The sequence below is a fragment of the Gallus gallus genome, chromosome 20 (assembly GCF_016699485.2).
Source record: "Gallus gallus isolate bGalGal1 chromosome 20, bGalGal1.mat.broiler.GRCg7b, whole genome shotgun sequence".
NCBI classification, from domain to species: domain Eukaryota; kingdom Metazoa; phylum Chordata; class Aves; order Galliformes; family Phasianidae; genus Gallus; species Gallus gallus.
The window spans coordinates 577,662-600,550 of record NC_052551.1 but is presented as its reverse complement, the minus strand read 5'-3'; the positions used below and the strand labels follow the sequence as shown (position 1 = coordinate 600,550).

The 22,889-nt window shown below is 50.2% G+C and overlaps 1 protein-coding gene across 2 annotated transcripts in view; it reads right to left on the bottom strand.

The window, feature by feature from the left end:
* The window catches only part of AAR2 (AAR2 splicing factor homolog), a 37,898-nt gene that overhangs the window by 4,609 nt on the left and 10,400 nt on the right, over positions 1 to 22,889 (bottom strand). Inside the window, exon 3 of one of the 2 annotated variants that reach the window (XM_025142187.3) lies at positions 1,098 to 1,419. The exons of the other annotated variant lie outside the window; for it this stretch is intronic. Within the exon in view, the coding sequence (XP_024997955.2) occupies positions 1,168 to 1,419 (252 nt within the window). The 3' untranslated portion in view covers positions 1,098 to 1,167. Of the gene's footprint in view, positions 1 to 1,097; positions 1,420 to 22,889 lie in introns of those variants that run through there. 2 annotated transcript variants of the gene reach the window in all.

The following is a 22,889-nucleotide window of genomic DNA, read 5'->3' as shown; positions in this document are numbered from 1 at the left end:
GAACAGCACAAAATAGGAGAACTGTCTGTGCAGAACTCCCAGCTTGTGCCTTCAAAGTCCTGTCAGCCCAGACAGTGCTGCTGATAAAGGAATGAATCAACACAGGGATGCATCCTGCTCCTGCCCTCACTGCAACACCAAAGGGAGATGGGAGGTGACTGTGGTCAGCAGAGGACGCAGAGGAGTTGGGGTAGGGCACATTTATTCTGCCCAATAGCCCAGGGGCTGCATGGCTGAGGCACATAGCGGAGGGCCCTGCACGGTGTGGCAATGGTGGCATCAGGAGGCTGGAGCCAGCTGGCTCTGGGACTGTGCTGAATAACAGTACAGATTTCCTGAATGATTGCAGGACAGATTCGTACACCATGCAGAAACCAGCCAGATCTGATTCACAGATTGGGTTAGTGGAGGAGAGATAAGACAATCCACTTAGTGGTTTTGCTGAGCTGCGTTCAGCTAAACCAGATTAGGGGCAGATGCTCATCTGGTGTAAAGTGGCATGGTGCTGCGGGAGCCCATTTTAAAGCCCCAGTGTGCTTCCCTCCTGGTAATCTCTAGTCTCTAGGGGCAGTGCAACGTCAGTGCAAGAGCTGTAAAGTGACATTAATACTGAGGGATGGATTTAATGGGAGATTCGTTGGCAGCATTATGGATGAATTTCTGCTTTGTCTCACTCTGGGCATCTCACAGTAGACCTGCAGAGAAGGGTGATGCACAAAGTGCTCGAGCCCTTTTACAAATGCCGCCTCTGGCTTTGCTGAGGCCCTTTGCTCATGGTGTTTACTTGGAGCTATTCACACTGCCAAAGCCCACACTTTCTTCCAGTGCTGAAATGCTATGTCCGTCTCCCAGCTGGCTCTTCACCCACGGCTTCCGATCTCTCTCCTGAAACACTTTGCAAACCTCATTTATTTATGTATTAACAATTTCATGTCTCCTGGAAGGAGAACAGGACACAGCTAGTACTGATTGGCTGAGTGCGCTGAGCCTTGGAAAAGCCCACCATTTGGCTCTGACTGGTTCTTGGCTTATGAATATCTCACAGGCACCACAGGTATCCCATTTTCCAGCTGAATATACCAAGAGCATCATTTTGATCCATTATCCAGATTTTATTAGACTTTGCCTCTTATGGATGAAGAAACTGAGGCTGAAAGCATAATTTATTCAGGATATGACATAGTCAGGTAGAGCAGCATAATATAACAGCCATGAGACCCTGAACCAAACACCTCTTTGCTGCACAGCTGTGAGTACATCCCTTCCCCAGGTGTGTTCACCCTTGATCTGCACAGCAGCAGTAGGGCACGGGAGACAAAGCAGTGCCCACGAGGTATGGCTGTGGGAACGTGGCTCTGTGAGGTGTAAGCAGTTCTGCCTTTCTTCTTCCTTCGGCCTCTGGGACTGTGGAGGCTGAGCCTGGGGGAGTGGGAAGAGACACTCAGATGCCAAAACAATCCACCCTGGAATTTTTTTATTTTATTTTAATTTTTTTTTTTCATGAATATTTAGTGAATAGAACTGTTTCATCCTGGTTTTCAAACAAGCTTTTTCATGTCGTTAAGATACTGCTGATTCACAGACACAAAGGTAAAGCGGGGAATGGGGCAATCCTGTATCATTTCTGTACTAAAGCTCCTTCTAGAAACCTCAATATCATCACCAAGGTCATTTTCTTTCAACTTTGTCATAGAATCATTTTGCTAGTAGCCTGAAAATAGAAGAGTAAACAAAATCCCCACAAACAGCAATATGGATGATGGTGGGCTGCCTGCTTCCTTCCCTCATGCAGTGGCTGCATGGAGCAGCACAGCAGCTGAGAGTCCCCAGGCACCCTGAGCCAGGCTGGGCCTTGCTTCCCAGCACTGCCTCTTGGAGCTGTGCTCACAGCGCAGGACTTGCACAAATAGAACAAGATGGTGAGTTTTGAGGAAAGAAACCACTGTTGACTTCACTGCTGTTCATACATAGCTGAGATCAGGGATCCTTGTTTTGTGCGTTGTGCAGATGGTCACAGCCAAGACAGGACTAAAACGGGGGGAAGTGGTGACAGCACCTTCCCAGAGAAAGAGCTGTTTGTCCCACAGCAGCAGCTGGGCACTATGGGAAAACACATTGCACGCCCTGTGCTGACTGTGTTTTCCCAAAGATTTTATGATTTTTTCTCTGGTTACTGAGTTCGTAGAATCACAGAATGGTTTGGGTTGGAAGAGACCTTAAAGGTCATCCATTTCCATGACCCTGCCATGGGCAGGTACATCTTCTAGACCAAATACCCCAGACCCCATCCAACCTGCCCTGGAATGCCACCATGGATGGGGCACCCACTGCTCCGGGCTACAGTACCAGGGCTGCATCGCCTCTGAGTAAAGAACTTCCTCTTCACACCTGACCTCATTCTCCCCTCTTTTAGTTTTAAAACATTTTCCCCTGTTAGTAAAGAGTCTCTCCTTATCTTTCTTGTAGGTTCCCTTCAAGTACTGGAAGACCGCACCGTGGTCTTCCCAGAGCCCTCCCTTCTGTGGGGGAGCACCCACAGCTCCCTCAGCCTGTCTCCATAGCAGAGGTGCTCCAGCCCTCTGAGCATCTTCATGTCCTCCTCTGGACCCACTCCAGCAGCTCCGTGTCCTTCTTGTAACGGCAGCCCCAGAGCTGAGAGCAGTGGGGACAGCCCCCTCCCTCAACATTCACACACTCCCAGGAGGATGTAGGATGAAACCTTGCTGGTTCTGGATGAACAAGGCTAGGTCATGAGGAGAGAGTGGGAAGATCTCTCTCATGCATTTGTCTCTACACAAGTTCCAAACAGTTGTCCTCAACCACCGCTGGGCCCCAGAGGTGAACCTGGCAAAAGCATCCAACCCCCGGCCTCTTGATCTCATGATTCCCCCTGGGCTGGGCAGACTCCTTTCCCCTTCCTTCAGACAAGCTCCAAACCAACAGTGCCAGCACCCCACGGCCCTGCATTGCATCACACCAGGCTGCTGTGCACAGCTGGGCAGCCCATGTCAGGGCCGCCTGTTCCCAGTGAGTCAGCCAGCACAGCACGGGGCTGCCAGCACTGCCAGCCAGTGGGCACACAGCTCCCATTGGGCTGGGGGGCAGCTCCGGGAGCAGAGCCCTGAGCACTGCCCTGCTCTCCAGCACCCGGCAGAGGCTGCTGCAGCCGCCTGCTCTGAGTAGGGTTTGCTTCAGTGAATGAACAAGGCAGCTGATGAATATTCAGAATTGGCAAAGCAGATTGCTTTCAGCTAAATTTGATCATGATATGGGATAAATTAAGCCACGGGATGAATGCATTTGAAATGAAGATTAAAAGAACACACTGTACAAAGTCAGGAAAGTAGGTTTAGCCAAAATCTGACAATGTACACAAACAGATGAAAATAAAGTTCCTTTCACTGAGCAAATAATGAGGTCGCGATCAGCTTCTCACCAAGTTCCTATGGAAACGTCCTTTTTTTTTATTATTATTATTTTATCCTTTTTAATTTAAAAATAAAGGGGGATAGGAAGGGAGAATGCCTGGGAAACAAAAGATGCTCAAAAGGTCCAAGAATAGAGGGAGATGCTCAACATGGGTAATAACTTCTGAGAAACATAGCCTCATACCCGGGAGCCTGATGGGAGAGGGGAAGGCTCAATGGGGAGTTCAGGAAGGACTCTGCCACTGGCCCAGGGTCCCGGGGGTTGCTGAGCACTGATCCCCACTGCCCAGTCTGGCCCAGGGGATGCTGGTACCCATCTCCAGCTCTTTGCAGGTCCTGATCAGGAGGCCGGCCTCCTCCAGCAGCTGGGAGAAGGGTAAGGGGAGGGGAAACATTTAGGCTTGTTGCAGGGCAGTGGGCAGCACAGACTCCAAGTGGGACAAATGGCAAATGGAGGCTCGTGTCTCGTGCTTGCCTTTCTGAAAGATCTGAGTTATTGGAGACCCCTAAAGCAAAGCAAAGGAAGCATGAGAAATGCCTTGGGTTGGGGATCTGTGGAACTGAATGCAGAGGGATACAGGGAGCTCTCTGCTCCCCAGCAAGCAGCATCCCCCAGAGGATGGCTTCAGCCCCCTGCAGGCCTAATGACAGGAGGGGGAAAAGTGCTGCAGGCAACAGCAGGCAGGAGAGGCAAAGGTCCTCTGGAGCTTCCCAGGCCTGAACTTGGCCTTTCCTGCCCCACTCCCATGTGTCCCCACAGTCCTTAAGGATGCATCTGCAGGGCCAGAGGGACAGTTGAGCTCCCAGTGCAATACGGGATGCCACCCCTCAGTGCCCTTGCTGCTCTTGGTGCCACTGTCCCAGGAGTTGTGGGCACGGTAGCACAAGGCTTCATGTTAGCAGCTGTAAAGCCACCTGGCAGGATTTCCTTCTGAGTTTTGGCTACAGCAGTGAGCACCAAGCAGGAGCTGTGTGCCAGGCTGCTTTTTCTCTCACCCTGTGAACCAAAGCTGCAGCCTGCAGCTCAGTTCCTGTGACCAACACCATGTTATCCCAGAGGAGCTCCACCAGCATCCCTGAGACTTCTCCAGAGGTCCCTTCCAACCCCTACGATTCTGTGATTCTGTGAAAGGCTATGGATGAAGGACCATAAGGTCCAAAGGTCAGGCATGCTGAAGAGATTGCCACCAGGCTGCCTTCCACAGCTGCAGTGGCCCTACAATATAGAACTATCTTCCCATGACATCTGATGAGTTGGACTGGAGAGGAGAGAAGCTTGTTCATGCCAAGTGCTGCTCCTCCGTTGCGGTGGGGGTGCAATCTGCAGGAGGGATCCTTCGTACAACCCAACTGTTACAGAAGGGAGTGTGACCTGGTGTGTCACTGAGAGCAGGATGGAAGCCAGGTGTCCTGCTCCCTTTTGTCACATCTTGAAATGAGGAGTCACGGATCATCTGCAGTTGCAGTGTCATGCGGATGCTGCGTTGTCTGCTTTTGCAACTAGTGACAGACATTAAAACAAGTACTACATTAATTATTGCTGGGTTGCAGCTCAACTTCCAGGTCTGTCACTTAGCAGAACTCAGACTTCGTTGGTTGGACTTGATGATCTTTAAGGTCTTTTTCAACCCGAGCAATTCTATGATTCTATGATTCAGTTGACTTCCACTCCTGGGAAATTCCCAAAGCCCCCACACTCAAATGATGCTGGCAGTGTGGGCACTGACCTGGCTGTGCCAACTGCTCCTTACTGGATCTGGCAGTGCAAGTGCAAAGCAGGCTCTGGAAGATGACCAAAAGCAACCCTCTGGCTAGGGATGCTGCTGCTGGCTGCAGTACCTGCCACTTGGGCAGTTTGCCACAGATCACTGCACACCCAGAAGGCTTCTCCTCTCCTTGTGTCTCTGTCCCATTTCACCTATAACACTGTGCCCTGGGACAGAGTCCAGCATGTCACAGCTCTGTTAGGAAACACAGTGGTCCTGTTGCTGTACAGCAGTGCATTGTTCACTGTCAGCCAGGCTTTCTGTACTTAAACCCTCCTTTCCCAAGGAACACCGCTATACCCAGATATTTTGCCTGAGGCTAACGGTTTGGAGGAATAGCAGCTTTTGGTTCTCTCTCCCAAAAGAGTGTAAGGCTGGCAGAGCCTATGGGGCCTATGAAGCCAAAAGTGAAGTTTGGACAAGTCGTGCACCCTTTCAGCTTTTGATCTCTCATAGAAGCAGGTTTACAGACCCTGGTGGGCCTGCACAATAAAACCTCTTTTTTGCTGTAAGCTTTGATCTTCTCAGTTTCACTGAATTGATGGTTATTGACAAACTGAGGCAGTTTGTTTGACGTTGCCCATAGTGGCTGAACAGCAGCAGGCAGCAGCCAATGCCTACCATGGTCTTGCTCCTATTTTCATCTGCTGCTGTGAGCTGCAGTGGGACCAGGAGTACAAGTCTCCTTTATATTCTTTTCATTCATTCCCCACACTCACTTGTAGAGGAATAAAAGGGTCATCTTGGGTCAGAGTTTCTACAATCTTCAGCAACAAGCAGCTGCTTCCCCAATTCATGCCCCCAAAATCAAATAGATGCTTCAAACATCAGTAGTGTTTTGGCAGAGTAATTGGAGGTCCACCACAGGTCACCTCTCAGCCTGAAATCATTCTGGTGTGGTTTCACTGTAATTCTTCTTGACTGCCTGGCCTGACTTAGATTTCTTCCTGCATCCTTCTCAAGACCTCTTTAAGCACTCTGCCCAGCCTTACTAAAATACAGTAGTACAATACAAAATTTTCATGATGCCAATCTTCTGGGAGAAGATTAACGATATTTAATAATGACTGATGGTGCCTGAACTTCACAGCAGAGTTCTTTTCAAGAGTCCTGCTGGGAGCAGTGTGGAAAAGCTTATCCCCACTGTGTCTACTTCCCTTGACTTGTTGGCACCAAGAGTAAGCTATTGTGAGCCACATGGCGTTTTGCTTATGAGAGAGCAAACATCACTTAGTTGTAGATATTTTGTGTAAACGAGTGGTCAAAATATACACTTTCTATGTACTAAACCCCCAAACCATGGGTTTTTATTTGAATGAAGATAGGCAGGTTTAGAATCTTCCGACAGCAAAAAGTCTTACAAACACTCAGAGAAGACATCTGGAAGCAGCAGTGCCAAACAGGCCAATAGAACTGAACAGGACGTGGACTCAATGAGGTTTGGCGACAGCCTCTGTGAACATATGCATGAAAGAGCAAACAATTGCACCTGTATTATGGATTTATTAAGCACCCTTGGGATCTGCCTGAGTAGAGTTTCCATATTTGCCTATACTTTTATGCTGTAGCCCATCCTGAAGCCAAAGGCTTCAGTTGCTTGAGTCTTTGAGAGGGCTTTAAGCCTTTAATTGAGCCGGTTTACATCAGCTCCAAGCTCCATCAAGTACCAGAAGCTCCATTGGTAATACACCATAAAAACCCAAAGACTGTTCCTAAGATATTTACAATGCTTTTGGAGATTACCCCAAAGTACTAATTTAAAGGCTAGATTGCTCTGTTGACTAACACCCATGGAAGACTCCCAGTTTGATGGGCTCTAAAGAGTCAAGTCTTTCTGGACATCACCTGTTTGAGATATGGTAGGTATTGATCTGACACCTGAGAGCCAAATGGGGTCTCAGACCTTGCATATTCAGCAGCTTGGAGATACTTTTTCACTGACTTTGAAGATGTAAACACCCCATGCCAGCATTACATCAGTTGGCTGGGAGCCTGTCCAGTGATCAGAGCATGGACGAGAGATGTTTTTGTACAGCTCTACCCCATACAAAAGATTAGAATGATCACCCTGAAAACACTATCGTTTCAAAGAGACACCTTCCAAGCCTCTTCTGTTCTTTGCAATTTACAAGACTACAAGGTGGCAGAGATACATCTGGCACAAGCAGATAAAACAGGGCATGTCTCTCCACTGTGATAACAAATACTAACTATCCAGGGCTCTGGTATGATATCATGTTCATCATCATAGAATCATGGAATATTCCAGGTTGGAAGGGACCCAAAGCATAATCAAGCACAACTCAGTTATTTGTAAAATTCTGACTGACCAAGAGATAACAAGAGAGTAGGGAAGGACCAAGCTAATCATCTCCCTCCTACAGCTAAAATCACAGCCCAAGCTGTGGGACAAACCCAAAGACCACTGCATGAGTGGTCAATACCTAACAGCAGACAGCTTTATGCACTGTCAAGGGGGCTAATAAACTAGCAGCTAATCATGGGCTTAACTCCTTAGTGGAAAGACAGAAGGATGATTGTCATGCCCCAGTATAAATTGGGAAGCGAATAAACAAAATACGCTAATGAAGTTATAAATTCTGAATTCAGAGTTCTTGGTTTTGAAAGATATAAATGAGTGTCTTTGGGTCAAAAGGCACTGTTGAGAAATGTACAAGACAAAGAATCAGCGAGACACCCCTTTGTCAAGGACAGTCACCCCTCACCCCTAGGACTTCATCATCTCCCAGACAGAATCTGCTCAAAGGGTACACCTTCCAGTCTCAGCCAGAGACAGACATAGGAATTTCAAACTGGAGAAAGATCAGTCCTTTGGATGCTTCACCTGGTACCACTCAGAGGGCCAGGACATCAGCACAGGATGTGCAAAGACAGTGCTTTTGTTACAACAAGTTTGACTTGCATGTGCAGGAGGGAGCCTGCCACACAAGAGATGGATGCTTCCACCAGCATGCACAGCCTCCCATGTCAGAAAGGCAGAATCCTTCCCCCCAGTCCCTGGGAAGTGCAGGCATGGCACCAGCACTTGCAATTCTGTTTCTCGGGAATCAGGTCAGAAATAATTTCAACCCCTGACAGCAAAACCATAGTCTGTCATACTGCTGTTACAGTAATTGCTTCTTGACTCCAGGAGCCCAAGTTCACCCCTGTAGCAGCTCTGTCCTACCTCCAGTACTGCACCCATGGGACCCATCAGATCCACCGACCTGGCAGTCAGGAGCCGGCAGCAAATGTCTGAGCCTTGCACTGCTATTCAGAGAGGTGAAAGGAGGCTTTCAGTCACCACTCAATTCAAGAACACTGAGAGCTACCGGTCCACCCTGTCCTACATTCAGAGGCACACCGTCTGGTTATTGTGGGTTGACAACCTCTTGCCTCTCTTCAGCAGTAGCACCTCTTTTCCAAGAGACTGCTGCAAAAGGTCTGCAGGTAGAAGGCACTCAGCCAACAGCTCAGTAGAGAAGTGTGCTCAGCACCCAGGCCAGTGCTGCCGTGGCAACCTGTTCCCCACTCTGGCTCACTTCCAGCTGGACAGTGCAGAACCCTGGAGAACACAGCAGTCCTTGGGGATGGGGCAGCAGTTTGCCCTCTCCTGGGAATGCCAGGCACTCCTGTCAGAGAGACAGATCCTGGCAGCACACAGCAGCACCAAGAAACAGAACAATTGTCAGCAGCTTGGACAGCCCTGGGCACTGCACAGACACAGTGCTGGCCAGGACATCAGGCTTCTCTTCCTCCGTTAACTAAAAGCGCTACGGGAGTCCTGGCATCCACCTGGAAAACCATCGGGGACTGCAATGAGAAAACTTCTCATCAAGATGGGGTTCTGTTGCTCAGCATTTTCTTCTGGGAGGCCTTGCCTTTGACTCTTGTTTCCTCTTGAGGTAGCAAGCCTGTTATTTTGAATCTCTCCATGCTTGCGGGGAGAGCAGATGACTTTCAGACGTGGACTGCTCCCAGGGAAGTTCTTTTACACACTTTACCTTGGCTCAGGCAGGCTGAAGCACTGACAGTTTGGACCACAGAGGACAACGTCTAGCAGCAACAATAGGAGCAGGAAGATGCAATAAGGAGCACTCAGGACAGCCTAACACTGGTGAGCCCTCCCAGACAGCACCCTTGTGTCCCACTCTGATGCTGTTCACAAACACTCACAACATGCCCACCTAACTCTTGTCACATTTCTTAGTCTGCAAAGCGTCAGCTCTTGAAAACACCTACTGGACTACTGGCATGCCAGTTCCTCTGCCAAGATGCACCATGGACAAATAGAGCTGTAACTAGTACTGGCAGTGCCAGGAGGGGCAAGCAGGAACTGGTCGTGAGCAAGAGCAGTATTTCCTGCTTGCAAAGAAAGCAACCTTCTTTCCATAGTGGAGGGCACTACTGGGCCAGGAGCAACTACAAACACATCAGCCCAACTCCCTCTGCTCTGGAGACCCACAAGCAGGACTAGGCATCTGTGCTGCACGGCACAAAGCTGTCAATATGTCTCTTGGAAACGTTGTAGAGGACACGCGATGGAAAGAAACCCACTCTGGAACAGCAGCAGCACAATTGAATGCCAGCCCCAGCCCCCCGGCCACCAGCCCAGTGCCGCTCTGGTTGGATGTAGTGCTGAAGGTGGGCACCCCATCACCACTAACTTGCACCCTTGCTGCTGCCTGTGTACCACTGCTGGTTGCATCCCCACAGGGCATTCAGCACCTGCAGACAGTGCCTCCTCAAAGCTGCTGTTAGTGAGCATCAGGGCACAGCTGCACGGGGCTGTGGCTGCAGGAAGAGAAGCGTGACCTTGTCCTATATTTTAAAGGCCACTTTTCATCTTCATTGTCTTCAGACAAATGAGGGCAGCAGGAGGGAGGAGGAGAGGTGAGCAATGCAATGCAGCTGCTGGGCAGAGAGGCAATGCCTTCCAGCTCAGTAGTACCCCTCACCTCTCCATGGTGAGAAAGGGAGTGCCTGGCTGGCCCCTCTCTGCTCCCCTCCTCACTGCCCTACTCCATGACAGTGAGGGTATTTGTGGGGAATTGGAGTTGTGGGGCAGGGAGAAGAGCAGCAGGGTGGTGCCCAAAGGAGCAGAAGGGGCAGGGAGGAGAGGGAGCCTTTGGGCACAACCGCATAACTCTGAGTCAAGGCTTCTGAGGATCTGAGTTTGGTCTTGCCACAGCTGCCAGCATCCCAGCGGCTACCTAGGTCCTGCCCCAGTCTGCCAGCCCTGCATGGTATGTCCGGCACTTAGGGAGCTCCAAAAATCACCAGGCACCCTGCGTGGGAACTGCAATCTGAACGTCCCATTGATGTTCTGTTCTGGAAGGCATGCAATAGTCTTCATTTTTGCCATGAAAGATTAAACACCACTGTTAGATCACCAAGTTAGGTGGTCCAGTCCAAATACACCCCCCACCTTGGCTTTGAACTTCAGGAAGCAAATAGAGAAATTCAAGTGCATGGTCAGCTTTGCAAAGGAAACACAAAGCAGACCGAAACCTGTAGTCACTTCCCCACACACCTCCAGGGACGTTGCCTGCCTCTGCAAGAGGCCTGAGCCACTTGGGAGGCCAGGCTTTGGCCTTGGACAGCCAGAGCCTGGAGAGGAGCATATGGGCTGTGGATCCATAGGTGCAGAGCTGGGGTAGGAGAGCTCTTCCAAAAACCTGGTGAGCCTTGTTCGACAGTTGTGAGAATTCACTCCAGGCTCTGGAATAAAGATATTCTCAAGGAATTTCCTGCTTCAGAGCTCTAACAACAGTGCATCATTTGGTTGGCAGAAGCTGAGAGTTTGTGCTTCCCCCCCTCACCAGTCACCAAGCATTAGCAAGAGAAAGGAAGGCTGCATTGATGTTCTCTGTTCACCCTCCCATTTTCTAAGAAGAAAAACTGCTCAGATGCAGATATTAAAGAAGGCATTTCCCACACCCCAGCCCCAAAACCAGAAGGCTTGCTCAGATTTACACAGTTCAAGAATTTCTAGGGAAAAAAAAAAGGCTATGCTGTCTGCTGAGATGAAAGAACATGGGAGGTCAGAGCAGGAGTGTTGAGGGGCCACAGCTGCTTCACTTTTAATGCTAACAGAAGCAAAGTGCTGCCATGAGTACAGGGACCTGTTAGCACCCATCTTTGTGTACTGCAGACCTCTCTGTGAGCCCTTCCAGCAGTTTGTGTGCAGACACAAGAATATGCTGCAAGAGGTGTTTGAGCCTTATCCCTAGCTTGGCCACTCTCCTTCTCTGGGGTGTGAAGGCAGGTGGAAAAGTGGATATTGCATTATCCTTTCCCCAGTTCCTGTTTCCTTACACACTGCCACCCTCACCTAAATTCTGATAGTGCCACAACTTGAGAAACCTTTGCCCAGGTGCCCTTGTCACTGGGGATGGGAGAGTCACAACTGAGTGATGATGCTTGGCAGGGAGAGGATGAAACAATGAGGTGACACATGAGGCTATGGCAGGTCTATGGACCAGGCTCCAGAGATGCACTCCGAGAGGCTTTTATCTCTAGAAGCTGCCCAAATTAGAAGCAATTTCCAAAAGGATATTGTCCCCTCAGAGCCATAGCCACCAGGGTCGGGCTTGGGCTCCACTTCCTTTGGGATGGATGTACGGCAGCAATTCATGAAGCAGAGGCCTGAACACAGCTGAATGCGGGAATGGAGTTTTGTTGCATAAGATATCAGCTCAGTCCTAACGCCACTGACTGCACTGATTCACACATGGTATCATACCAGCCAAACAAATTCCATTTGAATGGCAACTACAAAGTGATAGACAGCTGTCAAATGGCAGTCAGATGGGAGACAGCCATGAACATAAGTGAGGCCCAAGATGGTAAAATTAAACAAAAAATAAAGAGAGAGAAAAGAACCTTTGCTACAAAGCAAAATCTTCTCCGTGTTTGGAAGGAGAGGTAGGGCAAGGAGTCCTGAGGGCTGTGCTGATCCTCAGAGGTATAGGACAAACCCCTCAATGGCCCCGCAGACCAGTATGGAGCTTTTAAAAACTTTCTTTCCTCATTCCTGCCCTCTGAGTAGGAGCTGAGAACCAGAGTGAGTGGCAAAACGGGGCCGAAGAAGAAAAGCCCTACTGCTGCCACTGGAAGAATGAGACATCTACAAAGATGAAAAGGCAGTTTTGTTGCTAATTGTTTTTACAAGGGGTTAGGCTAGGTTGAACATTAATATTAAAGTCTCAGTAAATTATACATATTATGCATTTGCATGAGGCATCCCCCAGTGATGCTTCGTGCAGCTCCCTGCATCATTAGCCAGCTTCCCCCTCCGCACGCTAGTCCCCACAGCAGCCTGCTTACAGATTTGGTGGCTGCATGTCCAATTAATAAAACAAAATCCAAAGCAAAAATGAGAAAAGCCTGAGGAGTTGATCCCTTCCTGCCAACACAGTGCAGATTCCAGATGAGGGGCAGACAAACAAACATCACTACTCTCCAGCAAGGGTGACACTGTAGCCCGAAGGCAGAATCCCTCTAATGGGTATTTATCCAGGGGAAAGGAAAGGGCCATCTTCTGCCCAGCCATCCTCCTCCCCAGGACAGGCAGATCCTCAGCCCTAACCCAGATACATCTTTCCCATTGCAGACTATATCTACTTTTCCCTACTTCCTTCCCACATCCCTCTCTCTCCCAGCCTTTTCTCATTGGATGCTTGGCTCCTTGTATTCTGCTCCTGTCTCTTGTTACTGCTTGTATGAGCCAAAACTGTATCATCATATCATTATCAAGCTATGCACCTGATTTTCTGGTACACTGTGTCCTCACTGGGAGGCAGCTCCTTGCAGCTTAGTGCCGCATTCAGTACAAGCCAGGCAAATTGTGTTGCAATGAGTGAAGCAGCACTAACTCTCATCTGTCATCTGCCCTGCCCAGCATCCCATGCATGACCCCCAAGCAGCTGCTTTGAGCCCCAGCTCCCTGCAGCTGGGAGCTGCTTCCTCTCGCTGCAATCTCCAGGCCTGCGTGTCTGTGATAAGACAGACACCAATGTAGATGCTGTGTCCAGTTTGCCATGGCTGTGTTGAGGAGCTCGCCAGCTGCTCCTTCCCCTTCTAGTCATGGCTGTGATTGCTCCATGGCTGTGGCAGGAGCTTGGCTTGGTGTGCCTTCACTGTGATAGAGAGGCCATTGGCTGCTGTCTGGAGCTTCCCCAGCAGTTGCACATTTCTATATGAGTAGAAGAAACAGCAGATGCTCGTGTTGCAGGCTACCATTTCAAGCTGCCTGCCCAGTTGGCTGCAAGGAGTATGAGTTCAAGGCCAGGTAGCCCCTGCTCACCCAGCACCCTGAGCTCCCAGTAGCTCCTCTGCTAGTTTTCTTCCATTTCCAAACTCCCCAGCCTCATTTGCTCCACTGGATGTATATTTTTTCTTTTAGCCTGACAATCTAGTAATAACCAGGAGAATCCTTAGCTAAACTTCTTTGCTACACTTGCCAGACCTCCGACCCTTAACCCTGGCACTGGGGTCCATGTCACCTTACTGCAACATTATTGATAAGCTCGTGCAAGGGACCAGAACCAAGACAATCCACGTGGAGAGCAAAACACTGAAGGAGCACCCCATTGCATTGCTGGAGTCAGGAGGCCACATCAGGGCCCTGGAACTCCCTCCTCGACTGACCCACAATAAGGACAGGCAGGGGCAGAATGGGCTCCGTGTTTAGGAGGAGCAGCTTCTTTTGGGCCGTGTTTGCAACATGTGGGGAGGGAGCAGTCTGAGAGCCACAGCTTCTCCAGTGCTCACCCCTGATACCCACAAGCAAGTCAGTGCTGAGTGCTGCATTCTGAACACAGCCAAGAGTCAGTCCCAGACCTCAGGCTTCCAGATGCTTTACACAGAAGGAGATTCTGTGAAGGGTACCATGGTGTGATTAAGTAGGAGAAAATGAAGAGAGGACAGAGATGTGTGGGAGTAACACATCTAGAAGAACCTGTTTAGTTCAAGGCGAACAAACCAGGTTCAAGAAACAGCCCTTCTTTCCTACCAGCTCCCATGAGCACAGCTAGTAGTTTGGGACAACTGCACAACCCACCCCCTCCACTCCTCCAGGGCCCTGTTACCTTTCTCTGGTCAACCAGATTTAGGTTATTTCCTGAGCCAAAGGTTGCAGATATATATAAATATACTATATTTACCCAATTATTTTCATCCAACTGTGTTTCAAATCCCTTTTCATACTTCTGATCTTTACAACATCCTGTAACAAATCACTCCCCAGTTAAATCAGTTGTTGGGTGGAAGAATGCTTTCAAGGTCACCAAGCACTTCCAGCAGCTCTGTCTGCCCCAGATCCCATCTCTTTCCCTGTGCCTTTCTGGTTTCCCAGACTTGGTGTTATCTGAGACTCAGACACACCTCACCAACCACAAGCATCCCCCTGTCAATGTCTTGTCACTGCAGAGAAGATGCATGGTCAGTAACACACACTGAGGGCCCTGGGATCATAAAGAGGTTCTGTCTGAGTGGGAGACAGATGGACAGGGCAGAGAGGGGGAGCGTTGACAAGACCATGTGAGCTGCACTGAGCAGTGTGTGGCCAGCTGAAGTCACAGGAGCTACTGGAGACAGCTGAGGGTTAGAGACACCCATAACTAAAATCCTCCAAAGAGGACCCTCCTGAGAATGGCTGTGTCAGTTGCCCAGCATAGCACAGAGATGAGAGTGGGAGGAGAGGCTCAGTCCTGCCCCATGGTAAAAAGGTATGTGTGTGCCCCAGCAGGAGGCTCCAACCATCCTGACCATGGTCAGCAGAAAGGAAAGGACCAGTCAATGCATGAAGGCCTCTTGTGCATGGTGTGGGTAGAAAAGTGCAGCTATTTCTTCCCCAGGAGATTACACTCCCTGCAAAAGTCCTTCTTACTTCTTTCTTTTTATAGAGCACAGCAATTAGGCACTCCTCAACTGTTTTGCACCTGGTGCTGCCACATGTAGGAAGGGGACATTTGTTGTTTCCCACTGTGCCAGCCAGGAGAGCCCGGCTGCTAAAACCACACGCAGCCATGGTTGAGAGCTTCTCCTGCACTGGGAGTCAGAACCCCCACAGAGGTGCTCGGGCACCATGCCTGCCTGGACTGAAGGGCAAGGCAGACATCAGGCCTTGAGCACCCAGCCTCAGCCCTCAGCCTGCTCTTACCTGCACGGCAGTGCCACCGTGGGGCTGAGTGTGTGTAGGTGCACTCAACATGCTGTGTTGTGTTCCTGAGCACTACCAACCATCCAGAGGACAGACATCTTTGCTGCATAGACACGTTGCCTTGGCTGGGGCATGCAGCTGCAAAGAAGCAGGAGAAGCTGAGCACAGAGACGAAATAGGAAGGTAGCTGCCAACTCAGAGGGACACTTCCCACAAAATGCTAGTCGCTTGTCCAACCCCTGCACCATGCCAGGGCACTGACACGAGAGGGCAGTCAGCGAGAGATAACCTGCCCTGTGCTGCTGACATGATGATCTCCCTTGGAGCAGTCCACATCGGCTGGGGAAGGGCAGATGGGTGCCCTAGGGTCTTGCACGTGAGCCTGGGTATGGGGTTATAGCACAGCAGTGCACTGAACATCATCTGATGTGGTCAACAGCATGAGGCTGACAGGCCAGTCTTTCAGCTCCATGCTCCTCTTTCTTTCACCTGACATACTTGTCAGGTGCCGTAGTGGCAGCACTTAGATGTGTAAGCATCTACCAGAGCAGTGCAGGGACAGTATGTGCAGCTCAGCAACACCTCCTCACCAGACCACACTGGCTACCAGAGCCCCTTCCTCCAACCACGTAATACTCACTTTGAAGCTGTCAACTTCCATGATGCCATACAATCTCTCAAGGCCCCTCTCAGTGCCCGGCAAAGGCAGAAATTCTTCAAGGAAGCAATATCAGAAACCCTGACGTGGGCAGTCAGATGTTTTGCTGGAATTGCTAGTGAGGGTAAGAGCATTCTTTGCATTCCTCTGCAAGTCACAGCTCTGGAGTCTGTTACTGCAATTTTGGAGTCTGTTACTGCAACTCTGCTTTCATCTAGGCTCAGGCTAGAGGACTCTCTTTGTCTGTTAGGGATACAGGATGTGCAAAGACCAGTGGGATGCACAAAGCCATGCACAAACCTGCCCTCATCAGGCTGCGCCACATCAGTCAGAGGGACACTGAGAACCTTGGGTCTTACCAAGGGGAGCTGCTGTACCAGATGCCAGCAGACGTGCCAGTATGAGGATGCTCAGTAGCATTTTCATCTCTGCCTGGCAACATCAATTTAGGCCTGTTCATCTGGTGCTAAGGTTTAGAGATTCAGCAAAACTGTTATCACAGCCTGATCTGCCATGCCTACAGTGCCAGAGCCCTCTCCTAAGCTGCAGCCTCCCAGCCCCAGACTGGGTGGGGGTAACATTCTGCATACACACAGCACCTAGCACAGTGATGGCTTGGGAGTGGCACAGACCAGAGACACTTCTAACCTGAGGAAAAACACACAGCTTGGAGGAAAAAGCCATAAAACACAGCCAGCTTTCTTCTTCTCACTGAGTGAGAGGCTAGGGCCACATCAAGTGAAAGGAATTTATACAGAAATGGCCATGTCTTTCTGCAGCTAGGGTACAAGCATCCTGGAAGGGCTCCAAGGAGACAGAGATATCTGGTGGCATCCATGCACATGACTCCTCTCACCCACTTCATCCTAAATGCTGGCCCTGTAGCTGCTGCAACTGAGGTCTCAACACGTGGCACAGGCTTCATCCTAGAGAAGAAGTGAAGTCCCTATAGAGACCATGCAAATTCAGCCAGCTGGGGTCTGGCAATATGGGACCTCTGCACAGAGGGTCGGGGGAGCAGTGCTCTAGCAACAACCCATGGGCAGTGTGCAGGGGACATGTGGTGCATGTGCACACAGCAGCTGGGCTCTGCTGTCAGTGCTAATGAGATGTGTGCCTTCCTGAGCTTGACCTTTCTGCAAGCAGCTTATCACTTGCCTGTGAGAAAATAAATGCCCAGAGAGAAAAATTTGTGTGAGAGAGAACATGCAGAGAGAAGAAACAAGCTGGGGGTCACTGGCTCCCATCCACGGACAGAACAGATTCTCACTCCAAGGTCAGAATGAATTGGAGAAAGACAGGCTCAGCCCTCCTCCCTCCAGCTGCAGCGAGCTGATCTCTTGCAGTGGTCTGATCTCCTTCAGGCTGCCTGCTGCAGCCAAACCACTGTACACCACGAGATGCCGACAGGCCACATCACCGCACCCTGCACTGCCTGTGCAGGCATGGCCCTAGCAAGATCCTGCCACAGGTAGGGAACATGTTCCCTTCCCAGACCAGCTGCACACGGCACTGGAACTTGGCTGCATGTTACGTATCTGCTCCTGGCACACTGATCAAGGGCCTGTTTCCCAGACTTAATGGGGCCTTCCTATGATTGCATCCCAAACTCCTGACAACAGACCACCCTGTGCTGCTCACCACTCCCTCTGCCTGGAGGGATGGCTCAATGGAGATGTTTCAAGAACGCTGGGTCTGCTCACATCTGTCACTCTGTCACCGTGCAAGTCAAGATCATGCCACCACGTGTGCTCAGGAGAGTGTAGCTCTGACAGCTATAGACAAATGCTTGGACTACTTCAAAACATTTTCCAGCTACAGCTGTGAACACAGACCTTCCAGCCAGGCAGCCACACGCACTGCACTCGTGCCAGCTCAGGGACCAGTGCTTGGCCTGTAACAGGAGCTGGCTTCCCTGGGCCCACAGGCCTTCAGCCACACAATGGCAGCTGCCGGCTTCCTCCCAACCCCACCAGGCCTCATTGTGCTGGGTGCTGCCTTGCCTGGCATCAGGCTTCAGAGGCAGAGGGATAAACTTGTGCTTTTAGCATCTTTCCTTCCATGGCAGGAGTAAAGTTCTTCCTTCTCCCCTGACAGGGCTTTCCAGAGTGGCACTGTTCACTGGCTTTGCTGTGAGGAGGACAAGGCTGAGGGCAGCATCCATCTCACTCAGTAGCCTGTGTCCCTAAATTACGACTGCCCTCAGTCAGCACTATGGCAAGGGAGCGCAGCCAGCAAGCATCGTCACCTGTCTCTGCTGCAAGAGTACAGAAAACTTGACATGTTTTTCAAACAGGATCAGAAGGAAAGCAGAACCCTTTCAGGAAAGGTCACCTCAGCAGCAAGCTCCTCCCCTGGTCCTTCACATTAGCTCACCTTGCTTACAAGGACACAGGGTGAAATGTTATTTCCTGAAGCCTCCATTACCAATGTGCTAGCACATGGTGGCTGCATGGGGAACCACCGTGCAAGGAACAAGCCTGGGGCAGCACTACTGGCACTGAAGAGGTCTTTGCTACTCAGAAGAAGGGTGATTCAGCTTACAGAAGGACATAGGGAAGCATTTTTTAGCACTAACGGGCAGCTCAGCTTCGCTGCATGGCTCTCTCATTCCCCTTTTGCAAAGGATGAGGAGAAAATATGATGAAAAAGCTCATGGGTTAAGACAAGAATAGGGAGATCACTCAGCAGTTACCATCAGTGTGGGACAAAGAAAGTCATTACCTTGCAAATGAGTAAACAAGCTTGGTAGCTACTTTCGCCAGACTAAACACGCACAAGGTGCCTGGTTGGTACATGTGACCAAGGGGTTGTTGTGTGGGTACAAAAGGTTGTAAGCCACAAGAAAGGTCTTTGTGACTCTCCTGCCACACATCAAAGGCAAAAAACCTCATCAACAAGGGAGAATAATATAATTTATTGCCTAGTGATAATAGACAAAAGCAGTGAGAACTAAAAGCAAAATAAGACCACCTTCCTCCCATCTGCCCTCTTCTAACTCCTCCTGAAGGGAATGGGAGTTGCAGTCAGTCCAGAACACTCCATCATCTGTTGCTCTTTCATCCTCAGTGTCTTCCCCTACTCCAGGTGTGTTCCTGCCATGGATGCTGTCCTTCCCAAACTGATCCCACATGGCCTTCCCATGGGCTGCAGCTCCAAGCATTGCTCTGCTGTGGCTCGATTCCATAGGGCCCATCCTCTGGGTGCTGCTTCAGCTCCCCCGGTCCCTCTGCTCCCTGCAGCTCTTCTCCACGGGCTGCAGCTCCGGCCCAGGCCCTGCTCCTGTGGGGCTCCGTGGGCTGCATCTCCTTCAGCCCACATCCACTGCTGCACCACAGGTTCCCCCATGGCAGCAAAGGGAGATCTGCTCCGTGTGGTGCCCGTGGGCTGTGGAGGGACAGCCTGCTCCACTGTGGGCCTCTCCTGGGCTGCAGGGAGCTGCTGCTCTGTGCCCGGACCACCTTCTGCCCTCCTTCTGTGCTGACCTTGGTGGCTGTAGGGCTGCTTCCCTCTCATGTCTCACTCTTCTCTCCCAGCTGCTGTTGTGCAGCAGTTTTTCCCTTCTTACATCTGCTCTTACAGAGGCACTCAGCACCACTCATGGCTCAGGTCTCGGCAGCACCAGGTCCCTTTTGGAGCTGTCTAGAGCTAGTTCTGATCTGACATGAGGCAGCTGCTGGGCTCTGCTCACAGAGGCCACACCTTCAGCCCCCTGCTACCAAAACCTTGCCACATAAACCCTGAGCAGCCTCCTGTATCACTGCTAACAGAAGGTGCTCACTCTATGGAAGACTGCATACATCAGGGCAAACACAGACTTCAGCCTGCAAGACAGATGGGGTTTTCTTGCTTTTGCATCCATCTCCCCTGTAGTAGGCAAGGAGGGCTTCTGGAGTCAGAATGCTTGACTTCAAACTGCTAGAAATACAGAGCTGCTTGGTGCTGCACCTCAGACAGGTTGCTCTTTAGGTACATGCTACCATGCAACTAGGTAGCTCATTGAGCTGCAGTGGATGGTAGAGGGTCCAAAAGTCATTTTCTCACCAGTACATTTCCAATTGATGTCAACTAGTAACTGCCAGATTCCAATTGGGTCCTTTACTGCAGAACCAGGATCTGCCACAGACACCCACATCTCCAGCTATGCTCGAGCCACAAAACCCAATCCTCTCCCTTGTCCCAGCCTGGCTGCAGCACACCAAGGGAAGTGCTGCTGGAAGGATATTGCTTGCAGCCCCAGCTCTGCTCTCAGGGGCTGCTTGGAGGGCCATGCTGCTCTCCTCCACAGCCGCCAGCCTGCCTAGTACTCAGAGAGCAGTACCAGTCAGAGAGCAGTACAGCCCAGGGGCTCCCACAGCCATGGCTTGTGTTGCTCATGCCAGGGAGTTGTGGCCCAGATGCTCAGCAGGGAGGAAGAAATGCAGCTGTGGAGACAGAGGTCTGCTTCACCATGGCCCCATGTCCCCAACCCTTCAGCTCTCTCAGAGTTTGCTGTTCTTCCACATCACAACAGACACAACCTGTCTCACTTCCCCCAAACTGCATGGTCAGCCACCCATCCTGCTCACAGAACCCCTCATCTCAATCAAACACCTCCCCAAACTACGTTCTTAGTCTCTTCCTGGCAAATCCAAGCAAACATTCACATTTTCATATCCTAAAACCCAGCACTGACTCATCTCCTGGAGACACAGATGGATATCTGTGCAAGGGAAGGTCTTCAGAGCAAACCACTGTTCTCCTTCCTAAATGCGCAGAGGTTCAACTAACAGAGCTCTCACAGAGGTCCTACCATGCACCTTCTTGGACTCATCAGGACTGGTGCTGTGCATGGGATCCAAAGACAGGAGAGGAGGGAGGGTTATATTTCCAAGCACTGTCTCTGCCGAGGTCATGGCTTCTGCAGTCCTCAGCCCCATGCACCTCACCTGACCCGTAGCCTCCTCAATCTCTGCAGACCTGTTTCACACCTTTGAGGAGCGATGTTTTGCCAGATCTGAGAAGCATCCTAGTCACCAGTGAATCAGCCCAGGCACAGCCCCTGCTGCTACCTTGTATCCCACTGGTTCTCCAAAGCAGAGCTGTTCTGCCATAGGCTGCATTCTTGTGAAAGCAGTACCACCAGCCTGGGCATCTTATTCTCTCATCTGAAGTCCACTTATACAGATGAACCACGGTGAGTTCGGGAAAGACTGTGACAAATCACTTGTAAAGCCTAGCAAATCGGGATCTATAGGAATGCAAGCCCACTGGGCAGAGCAGCCACATGGATTTGCTTGGACGCCATTCCCATACTTGAGGCCACGGTTAAAAAAAAACAAAAAGAAGTCACACCAGAGATGCAAGTGGATGGTACTAAGAACAGAGAGCATTTTCCAAATACAGTAGCCTAGTCAGTGCTGACAAAACTAGCACTGGGCTATCAGAGCAAAGCAGTACTTTTGCATGTCAGCTGTGGGAGAGCAAGTGCCTGGAGCACTCATCACTCACATCACCCACTCAGTGATTTGTCCAGTTTCCATTCCTCTGGGGAAGAGACCAGGTCAGAGGGGAAGGAAAGGCATTCAGAGCTCTCCTCCTTCATGTTTTTCCAGTACATCAGCAGAATTGAGAGAGGCAAGGATAAGAAGCAGAGGGAAAAAGAAATGGAGTGGAGGAGAAACAGCTTTGTGCACAAACATGATATTGGTGAAGAACAGTGGTTATGCAGCAGCTGAGCAGGAGATTCTGTTCCTCAGCTCCACTAACTATAGAGCAGGCATAAAGATGCTGCTGCTTTAATTTCATGGACCCAAGACAGTCAAAGCTGCACAAGTCACTTCCCAGACACAGTCTGTGGTGGGATGCAGTAACCCTCTGCTCACGTGTTGGATAGAATGATTTAACTTGCCTGGAAACAGTACTTTCATTATTGAAACATCCTCAAAGCATTTGAGGCCTCAGTTGCCCTTGCCCTTTATTCCACTGAATGTTTCAGACCTGCTTTGCACTGGTGCTTAACAGCACACTCAGTGCACATTCAGAGAATGGAAGGCTGGCTGCAGATGCTGGGCTCTTGCAGACCATTGGCTTTGCATTGTGGCACAGCAGAGCCAGCCCAGAGGTGCTTTTACTGAGCATGAGAGGAACATGGAAAAAAAAAAACGTTCATTATTGGCAGAAGACAAAAGCTGCAGTTTTCTTTTGGTCCTGAAGCACAGAGGAGACAGATATAATCAGTCATGTTAGAACTGGACTTCAACACCTGACATGGCAAGAAAATCTGGCCATTCTTTTGAAGCATGGATTTGCTATTGAAGAAGCAAAGGAAGAGGGAGAAAATGTAAATTAAAGATACATTTTCTTCGCAAGTGCAAAAAAATCCTTGCAGGGAACAGTGAATATTAAGGAAGGTGGAATATCTTGCTAACGCAGAGAGCGCCTGACCTGCCTGCGTCTTCTGGGGAATAAAGTGAATGAGAGCCCCCAGAGGAACATTAGATCAAAATGGTTATTGGCCTTGTTAAGAAACTAAGTCCATTAAATGAACACACTTAGAGAGTGTGAACTTCCAGTAATGCTATACGTGCACAGCCCTCCCCATTGATCTCCTCCTAATGAAATAAAGCCACAAGAGGCCCCAAGTGGTCACACACCACAGCGGGGTGATTGATTGTTTAACAGGTCCCTGCTGGACTGCAGACAGAAGGTCTCTCACAAGTTTGGGAGCCTCTCAGCAATGATGAGCGGAATCTCAAGCGATGAGAATTCTGCTGGACAAGAGGCTGCGCTCAGCACAACTGGAAGGACTCCCAGTCCTGGTGATGTGACAGCCACCAGCCCACCCCTGCTGTACACAGGCCAAAGGGCAGTGATGGGCAGCAGGATCTGGA